We start from the raw sequence: 21,002 nt of genomic DNA, 5'->3' as shown, positions 1-21,002 counted from the left end.
GCTGTTTCTCAGCCTGCCTGCAGCCTGCTGTTTGGTGTGTATGGGCTTTCCCAGGCTCCAAGTTTTACTGAGGGAGTAGGTCGTGGAGAGTTACAGTCATTCTTTCTGTTCCTTAAGATGTTTGGGGAACAGACATGGGAATTCAGGTCCAGGTTGCCATCATGCTTCTACTGGGATTCATGGCGTACTGGAGATTACCAGGCTTGTTCCTTTGGGATAAAATTTGCTTGGCACAGGCTTCTCCAGATGATAAGATTACTCGGTGTTAGTATTATCTTGGCAGATGCCATCTCTGACACTTGCCAGACGTGGTGCGTGGCATTTCTCTCAGAACTGCGCTGTGCGATGGTGCACACAGCGCGTTTTTCACTTGTAATTGCCTTCCCTCCATTCCTATTGCATGTGCTGTCCTCTCAATCAGGGGGCAGCGGCCGTGGGCTCAGTCTGGTCTCTGGACTGTAATTTGTTGACCCCTGCAGTAAACTCATCTGTTATAAATCACTTCTATGTTTTTTTCTTTAAATTCTACATCATTAATATCAGTGAGGCTTTGTTTTAATTTATGTCTAATGGCATCATATAGATTTGATGGATTTTTTTCATTATATTTTTTTAGCCTCTCCAAGTCTTAAACATGGAGCCCATTCCTCTTTTTATAACTTTTTCTTTATCTCTCTCTGCCTGCTTACAGCAAGAAATATAAACATATTTTCATCTGTTCTCTTTCTCTCTTAAAACTCATATTCATTTCAGCTGTCAGTGGGAGGGGTTTCTACGTAGAAAATAATCTGGGAAAACAATTTTTCTTTGTCGGTTAGTTATAATTTTGTCAAAACACCAGCTGATCTGTGACTGTGTAAACTGTCAGATTAATCAGTAGAATTCATAAGACACTGAGGAAGCAAATCACGAAGGTCTTTATAAAGGTGATGCCAAGGAGCATTCTTAGTAATGAACGCCCCCCCCATCCCACCCTACCACCTTCCAGACAGTTCTGTCGTCATGAGTCACCCTTTCAACAAGAGCTCAAAGGGATTTAAGACATTAAAGTTTCACTTTCGAGTATTAATTTCATCTCAAAATTGCAGGGGTGAGGATACTTGCTGAGACAGTGACAGAATGGTTCATGATCCATTGCTATCTACAGTGTAAGCAAGACAGACAGTAACTGAAGGAGCTTCCTCACTAGATATGACTAACCCATAGCACTGATAAATAGCTATGCCTTAGTCAGAACTTTATAATGATTTTGATGCCCTGGAATGCATTTGCAAGAGGTACTATTAGAATGTTGAGCTAAAACCAGAAGAAAAAGTGAGATGACTCCTGCATGACATTAAAAACAGTTGCCTTCAGGTGTGTGTGATATGCGGCGTGACGCCTGCTCCTGAGATTCAGGAGGAGTGAAAGGAGCAATCAGGCCCCGTTCGGGGGGAGCAAGCGCTGGGAGAGTACGGACCGCACGCGCGGTAAGGAGGAGGAGACTGTAGGAAGAAAGAATGAGATGGAGGGCAGGGCCTGGCTGGGGATGAGGAGGTCCTGGATGATGGGGATGCGGAATAATGGCAGGTTTGGAAGTTGCTCCCATAAGAAATATGAACCAGAGAAGTTCTAAAGAGAATTTGAGATACAAAGGCTAGATGACTGGAGATGGGTCATAGCGTTACTAGATTTAAGTAGGTGTTTGGAGGGTGAAAGTGAAGCAGAAACTCTTTCTTTGGATGCAGGGGACCCGGGATTTAGCCCTTCTTTCTGTTGGTTTCCCGGCCGCTTCCTGTCCTGCCAGTATATCTCCGTGTGATCGTGTGAACAAGGTGGAGCCTTGGAAAGCGGGCCAGGTCCTTCCATGGTTACCCTGCATCCTCAGTGGGAAGTGGCGCCGTCAGGTCACGTCTGCAGTTTTCAGTGACGCTCCGCAGCTCCGTGATCTCCAGTGGGTTCCAGTTTCTCTGTCTGTTACAGGAGCATCTGCAGCTCTGACAGGAGGGCTGCACTGTTGGTCTGGGGGTTAAGAGCCTGCCTGCCCGTGCAGGGGACGTGGGTGCATCCCTGGTCCAGAAAGATTCCGCATGTCGCGGCCACATGGGCCCCGTCCTGTATCCACTGACCCCACGCGCCACGACCACTGAGGCCTGAGTCTGGGGCCCATGGCCGCAGCGGGAGGAGCCACCATTCACCACAGCTGAGGCCCAGAGCAGCCAAAAATAAGTACGTTAAAAAAATGAACCACGACCAGCAGGGAGGTTCAACATGAAGTCAAGTTAGATACGCAGAGGTCGTAAGTAGCTGAAACTAGCCTCAGCTAACATAGGTGTTTCTTCTTGACAAAGTGAATTTTTCCATGTTCTTAATGCCCTAATACAGCGATGTTAATAGTGTGATTAGAAAAAGTTGTTGCAAATACTTAGAGGTGACTTTGAACACCTAATTTTTTTGTTTTGAAATGTAAATAATATGTACTTTAAAATCAATAATTTTGATTGAAAACAAATGTTATTTGTCCTAATGTTAGTTCCATAAGATATATTTGCCTTAGTCCCTTGGGCTGGAAGAAGATCCAACCAGTCCATCCTAAAGGAAATCAGTTCTGAATATTCATTGGAAGGACTGATGCTGAAGCTGAAGCTCCAGTACTTTGGCCTCTGATGCAAAGAACTGACTCATTGGAGAAGACCCTGATGCTGGGAAAGATTGAAGGTAGAAGGAGAAGGGGATGACAGAGGATGAGATGGTTCGGTGCTATCACTGACTCAATGGACATGAGTTTGAGCAAGCTCTGAGAGTTGGTAAAAAACAGGGAAGCCTGGTATGCTGCAGTCCATGGGGTCTCAAACAGTTGGGCATGGCTGAGAGACTGAACTGAACTGATATTTGACATGTTATGTTAGTTTAAGGTACCCAATTTGGTATATGTTTATAGGGCTTCCCAGGTGGGGCTAGTGGTACAGAACCCACTTGCCAATGCAGAAGACATAAGAGACGTGGGTTTAATACCTGGGTCGGGAAGATCCCCTGGAGGAGGGCATAGCAACCCACTCCAGTATTCTTGCCTGGAGAATCCCAGGGACAGAGGAGCCTGGCGGGCTACGGTCCAAAGGGTCACGCAGAGTCAGATAGAACTCAGCAACCATGCACGCGTGCACACAGGGCGGGTCCTACAGGGTCTTTAGATACCAGGCCCACATGGACTTGGATTTAAATTTCAGCTTCACCTATTAGTAACTGTGAGATCTTGAGCAAGTCCCTTGGTTACAAGCATGATCTACAAATTACTGATGTATCTAATTGGCCTTTTCCGCATAACAGACTACCCCAAATTAAATGGCTTTCACGTAGCCTTTGTGGGGACTCACTCTGGGCTGGACCACTGAGGCATTTACTGTGCTAGTCTCTCACTTTACTCTTGCAATATCCTTTCTCGTGGTTTGCAGACTGAAAAATGCCCGTGTACTTTAGTAGCGTAAGGTTGTTTAAACCCTGGACTGTGTGTATGGGGGTAGGAGCTGCGCTGCTCCCTTCAGAAGTGAGTGCAGGCTCTGGTAGGCAGCAACAGCCATCCCAAGACGCCGAGATTTCTTCAGAACTTCTGAGCATGTTGGGTTACATGGCAGACAAATTAAGAGAAGTAAGGTTGCAGATGGAATTAAAATTAGGAGGCTGCCGACCTTAGAATAGGGAGATTATCCTGGATCACCTGGGTGGGCCCAGTGTAAGCACCGGGTCCATAGAAGTGGAGAGGAAGGCAGGGGAGGAGGCAGGTGGAGATGTGCCTGCAGGACGGTGGCGGCGACGGTGACGCGGGGTGAGTCCTGATTCAGCCGCCTCGCTGGGTTGGGCGGTGGAGGGAAGGGGCCGTGAGTCAGGGCATGCGGGCTGCCTCTTCAGTGCTGGAAAAGGCAAGGAGGCAGACTTTCCCCTGAACTCCCAGAGTAAATGCAGCTCTGCGGGCACCTTTAGTCCAGTGATACCCACACCAGACTTCTAATCTACAACATAAAATAATGTGCCTTATTTTAGGCCACCGAGACCAGTTATTTGTTATAGCTGCAGTGGAAAGAGAACAGACAGTAAGCAGGGAGTGAATCAGACATGTGGCCTTTGTCTGACTCTTTAAAGTTCTTTAAAGAACTTTTGCCAGGAGAGGAAGAAAGAGAACACAGGGTATGCGGGACTTAGGGAGGATGGTCGTGTTTTGGGTGAGATTTTGTGACGTTGAACTTTCACATCATGTGTGTGATTTCTGTGTTACTTCTGTGCTGCTTAGAAACACACTCCAGCTACTGTCACATAGAAATCCTTAAGGCAATTTATTTGCATTTGAATCAAAGCAAGCTATCTCTGCAATTTTAAAACTTGAGTATTTCACTAAAATATCAATTATTTAAGAAAACTTCTCTTTTGCTTAATACTGACTAAAACTAATTAGACCCTGTGGTACTTTGTAGAGATACATTTTAAACATTTATAAGCTTTGAAATTATGCTTACATTGAGAGAACAGACAGATGTCAGGAGACCATTTATTTGAATTTTATTTTATATGTCATTGTTTTTCAGCTCTATAAATTGTAACTTATATCTGTGAATAGTAACAGTAGTTAATAGTCATTTAAAAAAAAATGCTCACTGTATGTTTGGCCCAAGTTTAACTCTAAATAGCTCATTTAATCCCCGTGACAGTCCTATGTGTGATGGAATTATTTGTATTCATATTTTATAGGTACAGAGTATGAGCTATTCTACATATAAAGATCGTCACTTAGCAACTACAAATGGATTGAAATACAATCATTTTCATATAGGAAGTTCCCTTTAGTTTAATCAAGGAACCAGCAGTCTGTACAAGCATCATATAAGGTATTCCATTGTATGGGCTGTAAATAAATATCAGTGTAATTTTAAGTTGGTAAATGTTTTATAAAAGTCACCTTGATGAAGTGTGCCTCACTGCTCCAGAGAACATATCATACTTATTCACTGGTTTATCTATAATTATTGTCACGAAGACATGCTGTTGATGTGATGTCCTCTTCTCTTCTTCTGTTGAGAACAGAATGTATTTTGAGACTTATTCTGAACATTTCTAGGAGGGAGAGATCAGAATTTGAGAGAGAGAGTCATCAGGAAAGGTGTTTCCCATATGATTGTTGTTGTTTAGTTGCTAAGTCATGTCTCTTTTGGGATCCCCTGGACTGTGAGACCGCCAGGCTCCTCTGTCCATGGGCTGCCCCAGGCAAGCATGCTGGAGTGGTTGCCATCTCCTTCTCCAGGGGGCTTCCCGACCAGGGACAGAGCCTGAGTCTCTGGTGTCTCCTGCGTTGGCAGGTGGGTTCTTTGCCCCCGAGCCGCCAGGGAAGCCCTATAATGGTATTACCGGTTCCCTTTTCCTTTTCCCCTTCTTTTCTACTGTCCACTGGTCCATCTAAATTGCAGTTTTTAGCTATTAGAATATGTAACTCTTTCTTTCTACTTTTCCTGTTAATAAACTCAAGGTGAAAAATCTGCCCTCATTCTCCTGTGTGGCTCCAGCAGCCTGTTAGCAGAGAATTGCATGTTTATTCAGTTCATGCAACCAGTGTTAATGAGTGTCCGACCCTGTGCCTGGCAGCTGGAAAATTGCCCTGGGACTTTGACCTGTCTTATTGATACTAGGTTGCAACTTTGGTTTCTGTCAGGATACATTGAAACTAGCTTCTAGAATGAAAGGTAAAGCATGTCATTAGAGAAGTATCAATCTGTTGGGGACCGTGCTCTCTATAAAGCTCAAGTTTGTATGAGTCTGGTATTTTAGAGGCTTTGGGGTTTGTTTGTTTTTTTAATATCTTTAGGATTTTAGAATTATTCTTCCCCTACTTCGGCCTCATTCTTTCCCTTCTCTTCCTCTGCTAACCCCTCCATTGTGCTGTGTGAATAACCCCGTGTGCACAAGCTCCCTGAATCGTAACTAAGTGCGCCTTGTTTATCTAAAGTCAAGCCCCCTGTCCTTGGAGGACAGTGCTTCTCCAGCAGACCCTTTCACAGAAGACCAGCCACTTCCCCATTCTCGTGCTTAGCACTCAGCAAAGCGATGGCAGTCAGACGCCATTTCAGAGTTAGCTGACTGCTGGTCGCACGCTCGCCTTCTCCAGTGATGTATTCGTCAGGTTTAGCTTTCCTTTCCTCCAGTTTCCTTCCATCTTCTCCAGTTTCAGTAACCGTGTTGATAACCAGTTCCACACCATGCCAGAGCTCTTTTTAACAAACATACTTGTTTTTGGCTGTGCTTGACGCACACTTTCTCCAGTTGCAACAATCGGGGGCTACTCTCGAGTTGCGGCTCGTGGGCTTAGTTGCCCCACGGCATGTGGGATCTTTCTTGACCAGGGATTGAACCATGTCCCTCGCGTTGCAAGGCGGATTCTTAAGCGCCGGGAGCCTAACCACACATTGGGCCGTGTTACTCAAACCAGTCGCACTTCTAAGACCTCATAGTCCGATGTCTTCCCTGACTGTCATCTTCCGCTCCTCTCTTTTCTCGCACTCCCTGAGTCTGTTCTCCAGTTCTCACTGGCCCTGCCTTCCCTGGAGTCTCTCCTGCCCGTTTCCCGGCGCCGCCTGTGGGTGGGGGTGCGTCCTTACTGGCCTGAGGTCTGCCTGGTCTGACACAGGAGCATCACTTGCTATGTGAACCTTCCTCCTCGCCTGACGTGGAAGTTGCTTTCATTACTCTGCAAAGTTTTTCCCGGTGCCAGCTTTCTAAGCTTTCCTCATGTGTCTGCAAACTGTGTCAGCAGGACCTGGCTGAACTTCATGCTGGAGTCTCAGCAGACTCTCCCAGGGGTCAGCCAGGGCCGCGCGCCTCTCCTGTGGGTTTCCTCGCCTCCCCCGCTCCCCAGCCCCGCCGCCCTGCCGCCGTGGGCTGCCTGCTGTAGACGCTCGGGTCTTCTTCCCTCTGCTTTCTTTGCACCTTCAGGACTTCTGTATCTTGGACTGTACCTGTCAAATTGGTAGGAATTAAAAATAACGGTAATATTAAGAGTTGGTGAGGGACTTCCCTAGTGGTCCAGTGGTTAAGACGCTACGCTTCCAGTGCAGGGGATGTGGACTAGATTCTGTTCAGGGAACTGAGATCCCGCATGCCACGCAGCCAAAAGTCATCATAATAATAGTGTTTAAATTAAAAAAAAAAAAAAAGATCAGTTTTAACATAAAGAATTGACGGGAACTTTGTTTTCTAAGGTGCCCATTCAATGTTGGTGGGGAATATAAATAACCTTTCTGAGGAAAGTACCTATAACATTTGGCAGCTGTTATTAAAATTATTAGGTATGTATACTTTGACTCAGGGTCAGAGACTAGTGTGCTCTGATGTCTAAGGTGTCTGTGATCAGAAGCCAGATCCCGGGCCGAGGAAGAGCAGTTACAAAGAGCATTACTGGGGCAAGTGACAAATTTTGAATAGAGAGTATAGATTAGATAATAGTGTTTTTATCATTAAGTTTCTGATATTGATAATTCTCCTGTGGCTATATGAAGGAGCATTCTTTTTTTTTCTTTTTTTTTTTTTTTTAGTATTTGCACATTGAGCTTGATGTCTCCAACTTATTCTCAGTTGGTTCGGGGACATGATGTGCATGTATAAAAACACTCAGAGAATACTAAAGCAGATAAGCAAAATGTAAACAATTGATGAATTTGCATAATGGATATATAGGGATTCCTTTTGCTGTTCTTGCAAGTATTTTTTGTAAGTTTGAAATCGTATCAAAATATTTAAAATATAAAACCCACAGGGAAGGCATTATGGTCTAGGAAAAGCTTTATAAATCAGACCCAGATATAATGGACAATCTTTACCAGCCTTCCTTGATCAAGAGTATAATTTGAAGTTTCATGCCACTCTTCTTTATGATGTAAGCCTGTGGAACAAGATTAGAGAATAATTTTTCCAAAACAGCGTTATCCAAATTTATACCTTTGTTTGCTGCAAAGTTTGCTCTTTGTCTCAGATCATTATAGTGTAATGAGAAAGACATAGATTACATTTATTGTCCTGTGTGTATTACTTCTCACAATGGAACATATGATGAGATGTGGACTGCAAACAGTGGGAGGTTTTACCCTCTGGCAAGAACCTAGAGTGGAGCTCTTTGTTGCCAAATTCAGATCCATCTGCTCTAACTGGCAAATGAGTTGAGATGGTAACTGCAGGCAAGGAAGGCTAAGTACTTTTTTGGAGAAAACAGGTCTGGGTCCAGTCCTGCAAGATAGAAATTGACTTTCCTAAGTTCTGTGTCAAAAGTGTCAGTGACAGTCTTAGCTTGGCACATTCTCAAAAGGGTGAAGCCCTGGTTTACTGTAGCCACTGAAAAGCAGTCTTTCTAGAGACCCCTTGGAATGTCTACTGTGACATTCTCATGAGCCCTCCAAAATTTAACCATGAAAACCATGTAAAATGGAGAAATTTTATGACCAAATATATAGAATTATGGACCCCAAGCCTTTTAGGTATCTGAAGGACAGAATAGGTGATTTAAGACCGTTTTTCTACAATGATTAGCAACACCAGTTGCCCGATGGGGCTCTCCCAAACAAACGACAGTGAAGCCGCATCAGGAGGGAAAAGGGCGGCCCTGGGTAGCATTTAAAGCAATTCCTGTTTTTAGACACAGAGAATAGACCTGGGGAGAGGGGAGGGGAGGGTGGGATGAATGCAGAGAGTAACAGGGAAACTCACACGACCGTGTGTAAGACAGACAGTCAGGGAATCTGCCGTGCGGCTCGGGGAGCTCACGCGGGGGCTCTGCGCCTCCCTAGAGGGGTGGGCGGGGGGTCGAGAGGGAGGGGGCACATGTGCACCATGGCTGAGTCATGTTGAGGGTTGACAGAAAACAGCAAAATTCTGTGAAGCAATTATCCTTCAATTAAAAAATAAATAAATTTTTAAAAAATCCTGTTTTTAGAGTCAGACTGCCCATGTTCATAATCCTTATTCTTTCACTTAAAAGATTATGCAACTCTGGGTAATTTTTTAAACCTCTCTGAGTTTCACTGTTTAGATTCTAGAGATTAACTTACTTTCTCTGGGGATTATACTAGTATTTTAATAGCACCAGCTTCGTGGCATTGTTTTTGAGTATCAGATTTGTTATCATATCTAAATAGAACAGGCACGTTGAAAGTGCCCAGTATCTCTGGCTGTTACTCTGTTGTTGTCTAGTCTTAAAAGCAGTGAGCTGTGTTAAGATACAGATTGTAAAGGAAGGCAGCCAAAGCCCTGTTTTACATCACGTTAGTTCTTCTCTGCCAGGAGCCCTTTCCCACTTACCATGACAAACCGGGGTTACTAAGATGCTGCTTCTACACAAACAGCAGTGGCCAGCAGTGTAGATCCAGCCAGCACCACTTAGGCCATTTTCATGGTCTGTCCACAGAGGCAAAAAGCCTCAGGAATATCAGTAAAAACTGAACATTCTCGTGCTATTTGTTCCCATAAAGAGAATAAAAACTGTCAGCATTTGCTTAACAAAAAGCCAACAGTCATGCTTGCAGTTCGTTGTGGAAGAAATTGGCAGACACTTGAGAAATCTAATTTCTAGAATTCTAATGAATGCATAATTTTGAAAGCAGAGTTATTCAAGGTAGATAAGTTGGCATGGACCAAGGCCCACCAGGCAGAGTAGATCTTAAATAATTCGGGTAGTAGACAGTTTCCACTCAGGTGCTTTATTCCATCTGAGCTTTTCAGTGAGTTGTTTTTTTTTTTTTTAATGGAGGAATGTAATTTATGCTCAGTTGGCAAGGGGTGGAAGCGGAGGAGAGGAATGGAGGGGGCTCCTTGAGTTATAAAGCTGAGAAGAATCTTCCTCTCAGATGTCAGTATCAGTCTGGGTTTTCATGATATCTCTGACCATATCCCCACCACTGCTAACTCTCCCAGAATCTGCCTGCATTCCTGATTCCACTGTTCTGAGAGAATAAAAACTTTGTAATTCAACTTAGTAATAATCCTTGTAGTCTTTTCTAAAGTTTGTTTAATATGCTGTCTCACTGCCTGGCTAAGTTGTTTTGAGTCTCAAGGGCCAGCGTCAACATCCCCCTCTCCAGAGTTGCTGGCTCTCTGGATAAACACAGAGGTGTAAAGACCCCAGAGTGCAGTTCCAGCACACCCCCAGAAGTCAGAGGTCTTGTTGACAACAAACACCCATGCTGCGTTTCACTTCCGTAAGCTCTGAGCCTCTTCAGTCCAGTTCCAGGTACAGTGAGCTCCAGGGCAGCCAGTGCCAGGCTGGGCCAGAAGTCAGGGAGAAGCGATCTGAACACTCAGAGGCGGTGGTGCCGGGCGTCCGCCCTGTAGTGACGGGGTGTTCGTTGCTGGCGAGCTGGAGGACACTCCTCTCAGATGGGGCCCTGGTGCCGGCAGTCCACATTTTGGTTTGTTTATAAATAAACTTGACTGGCGTGTTTCCATTCAGACTTATAATGGTGTCTTAAGAGTGATGTTCTGAGAACGGTTTTGGCTTGTAACTCCTTGTGGAATCTGATAAAGCCTGTGGCCCCTCCCTTCTCAGTAGAATGCACATACGCTTACATATACTTGAAAAAATTGTGCGCAATTTCAAGGAATTTACCTGGAGCCTTCTCTTAATGATCTGAAATTTACATTCCTCTTCGGCAACCCACTCCAGTACTCTTGCCTGGAGAGTGCCACTGGACAGAGGAGCCTGGCAGGCTACACTCCACGGGGTCGCAAGAGTCGGACACGTCGGAGCGACTGAGCCACCACCTTCCTGAAAGGATTGCAGAAGGGCTGTCTTGTCCCTTTTCACAGTCTGAAAACGTGATTCAAGATGGTGATGATGATAAGCACCGTTTGCTGAGCTTTCGCTGTTGCTTAGACGCCCGCGTGTCCCCACTTCCAGAGGCGAACCCCGCGCCGTCCCTGTGACGTCTGTCCTGGCCGCAGGCTTGCGCGCGCCGCTGACGGGCCGCCCCTCCTCTCACGTGCTCAGGGCGGGCTGGGCCTTGACCCCAGTGCTGGCCGCCTTCCCCGTCATCCCTCCTTGTTTATTGCAGGTGACCTCCCTGCTTCCACTCCTACTGCTCTCAACAAAGAGCCAGAGTCACTGATCTGTCAAAACAGAAACCTTGTCACACACTGTTGTACTCAGAATCTTCCCGAGGCTTCTTACATCATTCAGAGTAAAAGATGAAACCCTTAAAATGACCAGAAGCTCTGTACTGTCCAGTTCCAAAGGAAGGCCATAAGAAAAAGTAAAGAGAACTGGAAAATGATAAATAGGAAAGCTAAAATGGCAGACTGTAGATACGTACTTACTCTCTTTTCTTTCAGCCTCTTTGAGAAGCATAAAACTATGTAAGGTAATAATTATAATGTATTGTTGAGTTTGTAACACATATAGTTGTCCTATATATAACAATAATGTCTCAAACAGGAGGAAGAGAGAGCAGACCTATGTGGGAGTAATGTTTGTATATATAACTGGAATTAAGTCGGTATGAATCTCACACTGTTTGTGATAATATATGATAAGCCATAGAGTAACCACTAAGAAAATAACTTTTAAAAATGTTTACTTAATGAAAAAGAAGTAAGGAGGAATAAAGGAGCAAAGATATACAATATATAGAAAACAAAAAAGTAAAATAGCATACATAAGAAGAAGAATACAAAAAAGATCTTCATGACCCAGATAACCATGATGGTGTGATCACTCACCTAGAGGCAGACATCCTGGAGTGTGAAGTCAAGTGGGCCTTAGGAAGCATCACTATGAACAGGAAGCATCGCTATGAACAAAGCTTAATGGAGGTGATGGAATTCCACCTGAGCTAGTTTAAATTCTAAAAGATGATGCTGTTAAAGTGCTGCACTCAAGATGCCAGCAAATTTGGAAAACTCAGCAGTGGCCACAGGACTGGAAAAGGGCAGTTTTCATTCCAGTCCCAAAGAAAGGCAACGCCAAAGAATGTTCAAACTACCGCACAGTTGCACTCTTTTCACAGGCTAGCAAAGTAATGCTCAAAATTCTCCAAGCCAGGCTTCAACAGTACGTGAACTGTGAACTTCCAAATGTTCAAGCTGGATTTACAAAAGGCAGAGGAACCAGAGATCAAATTGCCAACATCCACTGGATCACTGAAAAGGCAAGAGAGTTCCAGAAAAACATTTATTTCTGCTTCATTGACTACGCTAACGCCTTTGACTCTGTGGATCACAGCAAACTGTGGAAAATTCTGAAAGAGATGGAAATACCAGACCACCTTACCTGCCTCCTGAGAAACCTGTATGCAGGTCAAGAAGCAACAGTTAGAATTGGATATGGAATAACAGACTGGTTCCAAATTGGGAAAGGAGTACGTCAAGCCTGTATATTGTCACCCTGCTTTTTTAAATTACATGCAGAGTACATCATGCGAACTGCTGGACTGGATGAAGTAGAAGCTGAAATCACGATTTCCAGGAGAAATATTAATAACCTCAGATATGTAGATAACACCACCCTTATGACAGAAAGCAAAGAGGAACTAAGCCTCTTGATGAAGGTGAAAGAGTGAAAAAGCTGGACTTAAAACTCAGCATTCAAAAAACTAAGATCATGGCATCTGGTCCCATCTTTTCATGGCAAATAGATGGGGAAACAATGGCAATGGTGAGATACTTTATTTTCTTGGACTTCAAAATCACTGCAGATGGTGACGGCAGCCATGAAATTAAAAGAAGCTTGATCCCTGGAAGAAAAGTTATGACAAACCTAGACAGCATGTTAAAAAGCAGATACACTACTTTGCCAACAAAGGTCTATATAGTCAAAGTTATGGTTCTTCCAGTGAAAGTGAAGTCAAAGTTGCTCAGTCCTGTCCGACTCTTTGTGACCCCATGGACTATGCAGTCCTTAGACTTCTCCAGGCCAGAGTACTGGAGTGGGTAGCCATTCCCTTCTCCAGGGGATCTTCCCAACCCAGGGATTGAACCCAGGTCTCCCGAATTGTGGTCGGATTCTTTACCTGTTGAGTCACGAGCTGAGCCACAAGGGAAGACCCTTGGACTGCAAGGAGATCAAACCAGTTAGTCCTAAAGTTAATCAATCCTGAATATTCATTGGAAGAATTGATGATGAAGCTGAAGCCCCAGTACTTTGGCCTCTTGATGCAAAGAGCCAACTCATTAGAAAAGACCCTGATGGTGGGCAAGATTGAAGGCAGAAGGAGAAGGGGACGACAGAGGATGAGATCGTTGGATGGTATCACCGATTCGATGGACATGAGTTTGACCAAGCTCCGGGAGTTGGTGATCGACAGGGAAGCCTGGCATGCTACAGTTCATAGGGTCGCAAAGAGTCAGACCAGCCGAGCGAGTGAACAATAACGACAGATCCAGTTGTATCAGTAATAACATTAAATGTAAATGGATTAATAGGTACAGTAAAAAGACAAGAGGTTGTCAGATGAGGGGAAAGACTCAACTATACACTGTAGTAGATACACAGTAGATCCAGAGGCATGTTGCTGTTCAGTAGCTCAGTCGCGTCCAACTCTTTGAGACTCCATGGACTGCAGCACACCCGGCTTCCCTGTCCCTCACCATCTTCTGGAGTTTATTCAAACTCTCGTCCATTGAGTCGGTGATGCCATCTAACCATCTCATCCTATGTTGTCCCCTTCTCCTCCTGCCTTCAGTCTCTCCCATAGCTCCACATATGGAGCTTCCGATTCAGAGGTATAAATAGGTTAAAAAGAAAAAAGAATGGGAAGAGATAAATCATGCAAATAGCAACCACAAGAAAGCAGGAGTGGCTATGCTAATAACAGACAAAATATACTTAACAAAAAAGTGTTAGTAAAAATAAAAAAGGGCCACTTCACAGTGGTAGAAGGTCCTATGTTTATGAATTGAAAGCCTTTATATTATTAAGATGACAGTGCTCCCCAAATTGATGTGTAGATTTAACAAACCTCTCTCAAAATGCCAGTTTATTTTCTTATGAAAATTGACAAAGTCATTCTAGAATTTACATGGAAAAATCAAGGAGCCTTAGAATAGCTAAAACAGTTTTGAAAAGGAAGAATTAAATTGCAAGACTAACACCTTTAAAACTTGCTACAAAGCTACAATAATCCAGAAAGTGTGGCACTGGAATAAAGATAGAGATAATAGAATTGAATTGAGAGTCTAGAAATAAATCCTCACATCAATTTTTTGACAAGGATGCCAGTGAGGAAAGAATGGTCTTTTAAGCTAATGGTGCTGGGACAGCTGCATAACCATATGCAAACCTATTTCATACGTTTGCGGTAAGCCATGGAAAGATACTAAATAATGTTTTTATTCAGGAAAATGTAAATTAAAAGCATAATAACACACCACGACACACCAAACAGACCTACCATAACTCACAGCATATACAAAACATAACTCAAAATGGGTCAAAGGTGAAAAGAACTAAACCTGTAATTCTCTTAGAGGAAAACATAGGGGTAAATTTTTTGACATTGGTTTTGGCAGTGATTTCTTAAATGTGACATCAAAAGCAAAAGCAGCTAAAGGAAAAACAGGTAAATTGTGATTTCTGGGAGGGAGTGTGTAAAAATATTTTAAATTTGAATCTATAGTGATGGTTGCACAAGTCTTCATATGTGAAGAACCATTGAATCTTGCACTTCAAATTGGTGGATTTCACAGTATGTGAATTATACTTCAGTCAAAATAGAAAAAACCAAAAGGGGCAAGGAAAAAACCTTTAATAGATGCTTCACAAAAGAAGATATAGAAATGTCCAGTAAGCCATGGAGAGATACTAAATAATGTTGTCATTCAGGAAAATGCAAATTAAAACCATAATGACACACCACTACCCCCAAACGGACCTGCTAGAAGTATAAAGACTGAGGGCGCCAGATGCTTATGTTAAAGCGACTCCCGCCAACCGCACAGCCCTGCCGTAGATGAGGGCGTCTGTCCCGCAGCGAGAGTGCAGACCTCGTAGCTCCTGCTGCTGTGGCCAGCCTCACAGCCCTCCCAGCGCCTGTGGATTAGGGCATCTGTCCCACAGCGAGAGTCCAGATGTCCTCGCTCCGGCTGTTACGGCCCTTTGGATGCCTCTCTGTCTGCCTTCCCAGTGGTGAAGCCTGGACCACCGGATAGGGTTGGTGGGTCACAAAAGTGTGCAGGCCTGCACCTACAAATAAAGCATATTTATGAATGTCAAGTCTGCTCCTCAGGCTGTTGGCCTGTTCTACAAGTAGGAAAGCTACTTAATGTTGCTTTAGGTTTGTCGCCTTAGATCTGTAGTTAATTTTTCTTAGTCTCCCCAGTAAATGAAAGTTAAACACTTTCTGTGTGCTGTGAGCAACAGTAATCTATAGTAGTTCTGATTCCCATTTTATAAAGAACTGGCACCGAGAGAGACCTCATTTGCTCGGGTCAGGGCACAGAGGAGCCGTTGTCTGTCGTGTCAGTCACTCGCTTGTGTCTGACTCTGCGACCTAGCTCAAGTCTCTTGATTATAAAGCCTAAGTTCTTTGGATTATATCAAGTTGCCTCAAAGACAGCAGTACATTGGATTCTTTTTTTTTTTAACAACCCACTTGCCTTTGAGTTTCAGAGTGATGTTTTCAGACTCCAGTATAAAGGATTTGTGTTCAGTTAATAAAGCACTAAGCATCTGTTGAGTGCATACTGCATGCAAGCACTTGTTGGATTTTTTAAGATGAATACATTGATCATGACTTTAAAAGGCTCAGAATTTGGCAGAGAAAGAAAGTATGCAGATATTTTCAGTGCAGCAAGATAATTGAGATGGTGTAAGTCTTAATGAGTACAGTGGGTAGCATAGGAGGAACTAATCAACTCTGCTTGAGTGGTGATTGAAGAAATAATTGAATAGGACATTCACAGATGCGTAGGAGTTTGTTATTTGGTCAGCTGACCTATGAATGCCTATTTCTGGGCCATGGCAAACTGTGGAAACCGTATGTGCACAAACATCAGTGTTAGGTTTAAATAAGTAAGTACTTAAAGGTAGAAAATATTCAGTTAGTTTGCAGGAAAGCTGTGTTCCTTTACACCTTTTTAATAAACAGTTTTGTGTTAGGTTATAATCAAGTACAGAAATCCGGAAGTGTCTGGCAAAATACAGAAGTCTTAGAAGGGCGGTGCTTTTTGCCGTCTCGTGCTTTGTAGAATACATTGCAAAGCAACTAGCTTTTAGAGCTCTTTCATTCTGTGGAATCTGCTGTTTGGAATTTAAAGTTCAATGGGCAAGGTAAAAATTCGTGTTTGTGAAGACTTTCCTTTGGTCTTCTGTCAAATTGAGGTAAACTTGACAAATGAGCGCCCCTGGGCCGTGTGCTTTCTCAGCGTGTCTCTGCGGCGGCTGTTCTAGGGGAGCCTGTTGCTCACACACAAGTGGCATCTCAGGGAGTAGCCGTTAGTTTCTGATCAAACTATTAGCAGTTTATCAGTGTCTTCTTAGAGCCGATTATGAACTCTGTTGTGGCTTATTATTATTCAGCTCCTTATTTATTTTTCACTGTAGCTTGTTTGTCTCTTATTTCATTATTCCTCACGGGATAAAAAGGGCAAGTTGAAAGGGAAATGGACATCGTTTCATTTCAGGTGTTTTGATTAGCTGCGTTCTCCTGCTTTTGCTTTTGAGTTAAATGGTACAATAAGAAGGTTCAGTTCAGTTCATGTCCGACCCTCTGTGACCCCATGAACCGCAGCACGTCAGGCCTCCCTGTCCATCACCAACTCCTGGAGTTTACCCAAACCCGTGTCCATCGAGTCGGTGATGCCATCCAGCCATCCCATCCTCTGTCATCCCCTTCTCCTCCTGCCCCCAATCCCTCCCAGCATCAGGGTCTTTTCCAATGAGGCAACTCTTCACATGAGGTGTCCAAAGTATTGGAGCTTCAGCTTCAGCATCAGTCCTTCCAATGAACCCGCAGGAGTGATTTCCTTTAGGATGGACTGGTTGGATCTCCTTGCAGTCCAAGGGACTACTCCAACACCACAAGAGTCTTCTCCAACACCACAGTTCAAAAGCATCAATTCTTAAGAAGGTTACCTGCTACTTAATACACACTTTTGGAAGGACTCTCCATAGTTAATTCTGAAAAATAGGGACTCAGCTTAAGAAAAAGTGAGTGGCCGTTACTGCAAAGCAGTGGCTGGGGTTTCTGTTTGCCTTGTTTCACTCTGCTCATTGTATTTCAGTTACTGTAGTGGTTGGTGATTTGGTACTCAACAGCAAGTTGGGAATTGTATGGTGATGGCATAGGTTTCTCATATGCTGCATCCGGGAAAATTGTTTAAATATATGCAGATTTCATATAATAGTTTTAAAAGCAATATTCTATGCTAATTCATTTGATTGCATTTTAGGGTAGTCATTAACTTATAAAACTATTTATATGAATTTAGTAATATTTTCTATATGAAACTGTATACTAAGAATTCTGCCAAAATAATATATTAAAATTAGTGCCTTATGGTTAATCCAAAGTGGTTAAAAGGATTTACTTCTTTTAGTTTATTAATATAAGTCAAAGACAGAAAAAATATATTTCGTTTTTAGATTATATAAATGGTGGAGAGCTTTTTACTCATCTTTCTCAGAGAGAGCGTTTCACAGAGCACGAGGTGCAGATCTATGTCGGAGAGATCGTGCTTGCCCTCGAACACCTGCACAAGGTAAGACCCTTCACTTTCGGGTTTGTCTTTTGAGAAATCTGTTCCCTGAGGTGATGATGGAATGAAGAGAGCGAGCGTGCTGACAGGTCATTGTCTTCGTGGGGATGGTGGAGGCACACTTTACAGCCCGCAAGCAAGTTTTTCAGTTTCATCCTTCCCTCTTTAAAAGTTCTTCTTTCCTTTTGTAGTTCCCAGGATGCAGATTAAGAAAGTAGAACCTGAGCACTTTAATTTGGTTTTGTTCATGAAAAATCCTAATGCTTATTACACAGGATCATTAGAATTTAAAAAAAATTATTCTTAAAGTAGCCTTTAAGATGAAACCACAAGTCATAATATGTACTTCCTAAATTGTGACTAACTCCACTGCAGACTCTGCCTGTATTTCTTCAGGGTATGTTTCCCTGTTAGCTTGGGATAATTGAAAGAAGCACTTCCCTACAGACCCAGCCGCCCCACTGCCGACTCTGGCCCTCTTTTCCGTTTGTTTTGCCCCAGGTCCTCTCTTGCTCCCCCCGCCCCCCCATCCGCTCCGTGAGCTCAGTTACTAAACACTTTAAGTGGTATTCGTGTATGTATGTGATGCTGTTTGAATTCTGTAAAATCAGCTTCAACTTTTAAAAGCCATTATTTCAGATACTGCTAATATTGATCCGAGATATTTTGACTAAAAACTTTTTTTTAATGAGGACACGTTATTGTAGAAGCAAACAATCATTATGTGGATTAAGTTTGTGTGTTGCCTAGGAAATAGAAAATACTAGAGTATTTTTTTATCATAACTGTGTGAGACCACAAGGAGCATGACCTGAATCACTACATTTGGGTGATATGAGTACATCCTAAAGTCACTGTTTTTCTTTGTTAAATGTTCATGTTCTAAACTAGATTACAGATAAAGAGAGTTGAAAGAGCTGATTATGCAGCACATAAAAGGGTGGAGAGAAATGAGGGGAAAAGATGAAATTTTTAAGGGGCAGAGAGATTGGAATTGCAGATGGAAGCCACGGATGGGAAAGGCTGTGAGGAAAGATGAGAAGATGCAGGAAAGACAGGATGAAAAAATGGGCGGATCTAGGCCAGACAGAAACATACCCAGGCAGGGTGGGGGAGACAGGGTTCGGAACAGGAGGCCTAAGGGGGGTGAAGGAAAGCGTTACGAAGGGAGGGAGGCGAAAGTGGCTCTGGGGCGCCGGCTGCAGGGCCATAAACAAGGGGAGCCTCAGGCGGGAGCTTAAGTGCCTAACTGAAGTGTGGGAGGAGGCCTCCGTGTCCTTCTGATAGAGTCCGTGGTGTGGAGGGGAGCTTTATGCCTTAGTTATTTTTGCGGGATATACACACACAGACACACACGTTATAATATATATATATGTATACATATATATATTAGACATGCATCAGATTGGGCCTAGGAATAGGCTGAAAAGCTTTGTTCTATCTTAGAGGAATCCGATGTAATTTTTATAACATAAAAATGATGGTGGAAATCACCTTAAATCTAAGTGTAAACACAAAATGCAAAGCTCCAACAGATAAGCTAGTAAATTCAGTTTTTAATTTGTCTGAAAACTGTTAACTCTGTTTATTAAAGGGAAAATCGATGAACTTTCATTATTATCAAAACAGGGTAATCAGAACAGAGAGGTGGAGAATATGATGATACCAGATATAAATGTGATTGATATGGAAAGTATACACAGATTAGATGTTCATTCAGTTTTTCTTAATCTTACCTTGTAAAAAGAGAAATACAAAGAAATATAGCGCAAAGCCAGAAATGTTAATCTTGCTATGTCTACGAACACTGAATTTCTCAGGAGAGGCAGAAATGGGGCGTTTACTTGGAACTGATGTGGTAAAGCAGGTGGTGAATGGCTTATTCCTAAAGTCTTTTCCAAAGATTGTTTGAAAAAAAAAGTCATACTGGTTGTTAGGTGCTTGTAGGCTTCCAGTCAGACATCTCTTCAGCAGATAGTGCATTCACAATAAATAGTCATGTTTTACAATATGGGGGGAAAAGGGTTCTTGAAAGAAAATGCCTAGTGTTTTTCCTTGTATAATCTTTTAATTTTAAGAAAGTGTCAAGAATCTTCTTTTTCATGTACTTAGTGTTGATGAAAACACAGTCTTAAGTTTGCTCCTGCTCAGTATAAAAAGTTTAAAAACATTTAATCCAGGTTGACATATCATGAAACGTGGAATTCATATTTGTCAGGTACTGCTTGCATAACTTGAGTAGATTTGTTTATGTCACGTAGCTAACATGTTTCACTATAAAACTTACATGCAAAACAAAATGGAGGGATAGTTAGAAAAGCACAGGGTAATTACAGGTGCTCTGTGGGAAAAAAAGAAAGACCAGTGCAGGAACTGCTTAGCCAGGAAGGCCTTCTGAAGCTGTTAAGAAGTGATGGATGGGAATTGACTAAGAAAGCCCCTGAAGATCCTCTAGAAGGAGGATGAAATCCATCACAAGGAGCAGTCGTCAAAGTAGACCCCAGAGAAGCTAGTCTGACAGAAATGTTCCCTCATTACGGGGAACATGGTTCCAGAGGCCCAAGGAACCCAGCAGATAAGCCCTGAGATTGAGGACTTAGATCTGGTCTGCCTGTGACAAGAGTCATCCCCGCACCCTGAGCAGGGGAATGCCGTTTTTGGTTTTGTTTTCAAGATTCATAATAAAGACTTTCCTAATTTATTTTTTGAAAATTGTTATTTTAAAATGCATCTCTGTTTGTTTTTACAGTTGGGGATTATATACCGTGACATTAAGCTTGAGAATATTCTGCTTGATTCTAACGGCCACGTGATGCTGACAGATTTTGGTCTGAGTAAGGAGTTTGTGGCTGACGAAGTGAGTATTATATTTTAATTTGAAGTTAGTAAAGCAGAATGTAAACAGTGATGAAAATTAGCTATAGAAGGAGCATTTAATGGGGTAGTACTAAACAAATTATGGACTTTTGTACAAGGTTGCCCAGAGGAACATTTTGATATTGTCAGGTGAGTGTATGCTCCTCGGTTCTGTCTCGTCACACCAAGGATTTGGAGTGACGGGCATTAAAGCCCCCTCGGCGGGTCACAGCTCTCAGGTCTCAAATGGACCGTGTTATATCTCTTAGACACATCAGCGTTACAGCTCCATGTTACAGCTCTATTTTATCTAGAAGATAGCAGGCCAATCCGTCTTCGAGGCGTGAGGGCACATCCGTCCAAAGACGGGAAGAGAAGAGCGCCCCCGAGCGGGAGAGAGAGAGAGAGAGAGAGAGCACGCTTGGCTCCTTTTGTCTGTTTTCTTCCCCCTGGGC

The 21,002-nt window shown here is 43.1% G+C and overlaps 1 protein-coding gene across 3 annotated transcripts in view; it reads left to right on the top strand.

The window, feature by feature from the left end:
• RPS6KA5 (ribosomal protein S6 kinase A5) overlaps window positions 1–21,002 on the top strand; it is a 185,730-nt gene that overhangs the window by 87,110 nt on the left and 77,618 nt on the right. For 2 of the 3 annotated variants that reach the window (XM_065940932.1, XM_065940931.1), the window contains 2 exons: window positions 17,579–17,694; window positions 20,441–20,548. The exons of the other annotated variant lie outside the window; for it this stretch is intronic. In XM_065940932.1, coding sequence (XP_065797004.1) covers window positions 17,579–17,694; window positions 20,441–20,548 — 224 coding nt within the window. The remainder of the gene's footprint in view (window positions 1–17,578; window positions 17,695–20,440; window positions 20,549–21,002) is intronic. 3 annotated transcript variants of the gene reach the window in all.

The sequence above is a fragment of the Muntiacus reevesi genome, chromosome 7, assembly GCF_963930625.1.
Source record: "Muntiacus reevesi chromosome 7, mMunRee1.1, whole genome shotgun sequence".
Taxonomy (NCBI): domain Eukaryota; kingdom Metazoa; phylum Chordata; class Mammalia; order Artiodactyla; family Cervidae; genus Muntiacus; species Muntiacus reevesi.
This window is presented reverse-complemented; position numbering and strand designations above follow the sequence as displayed.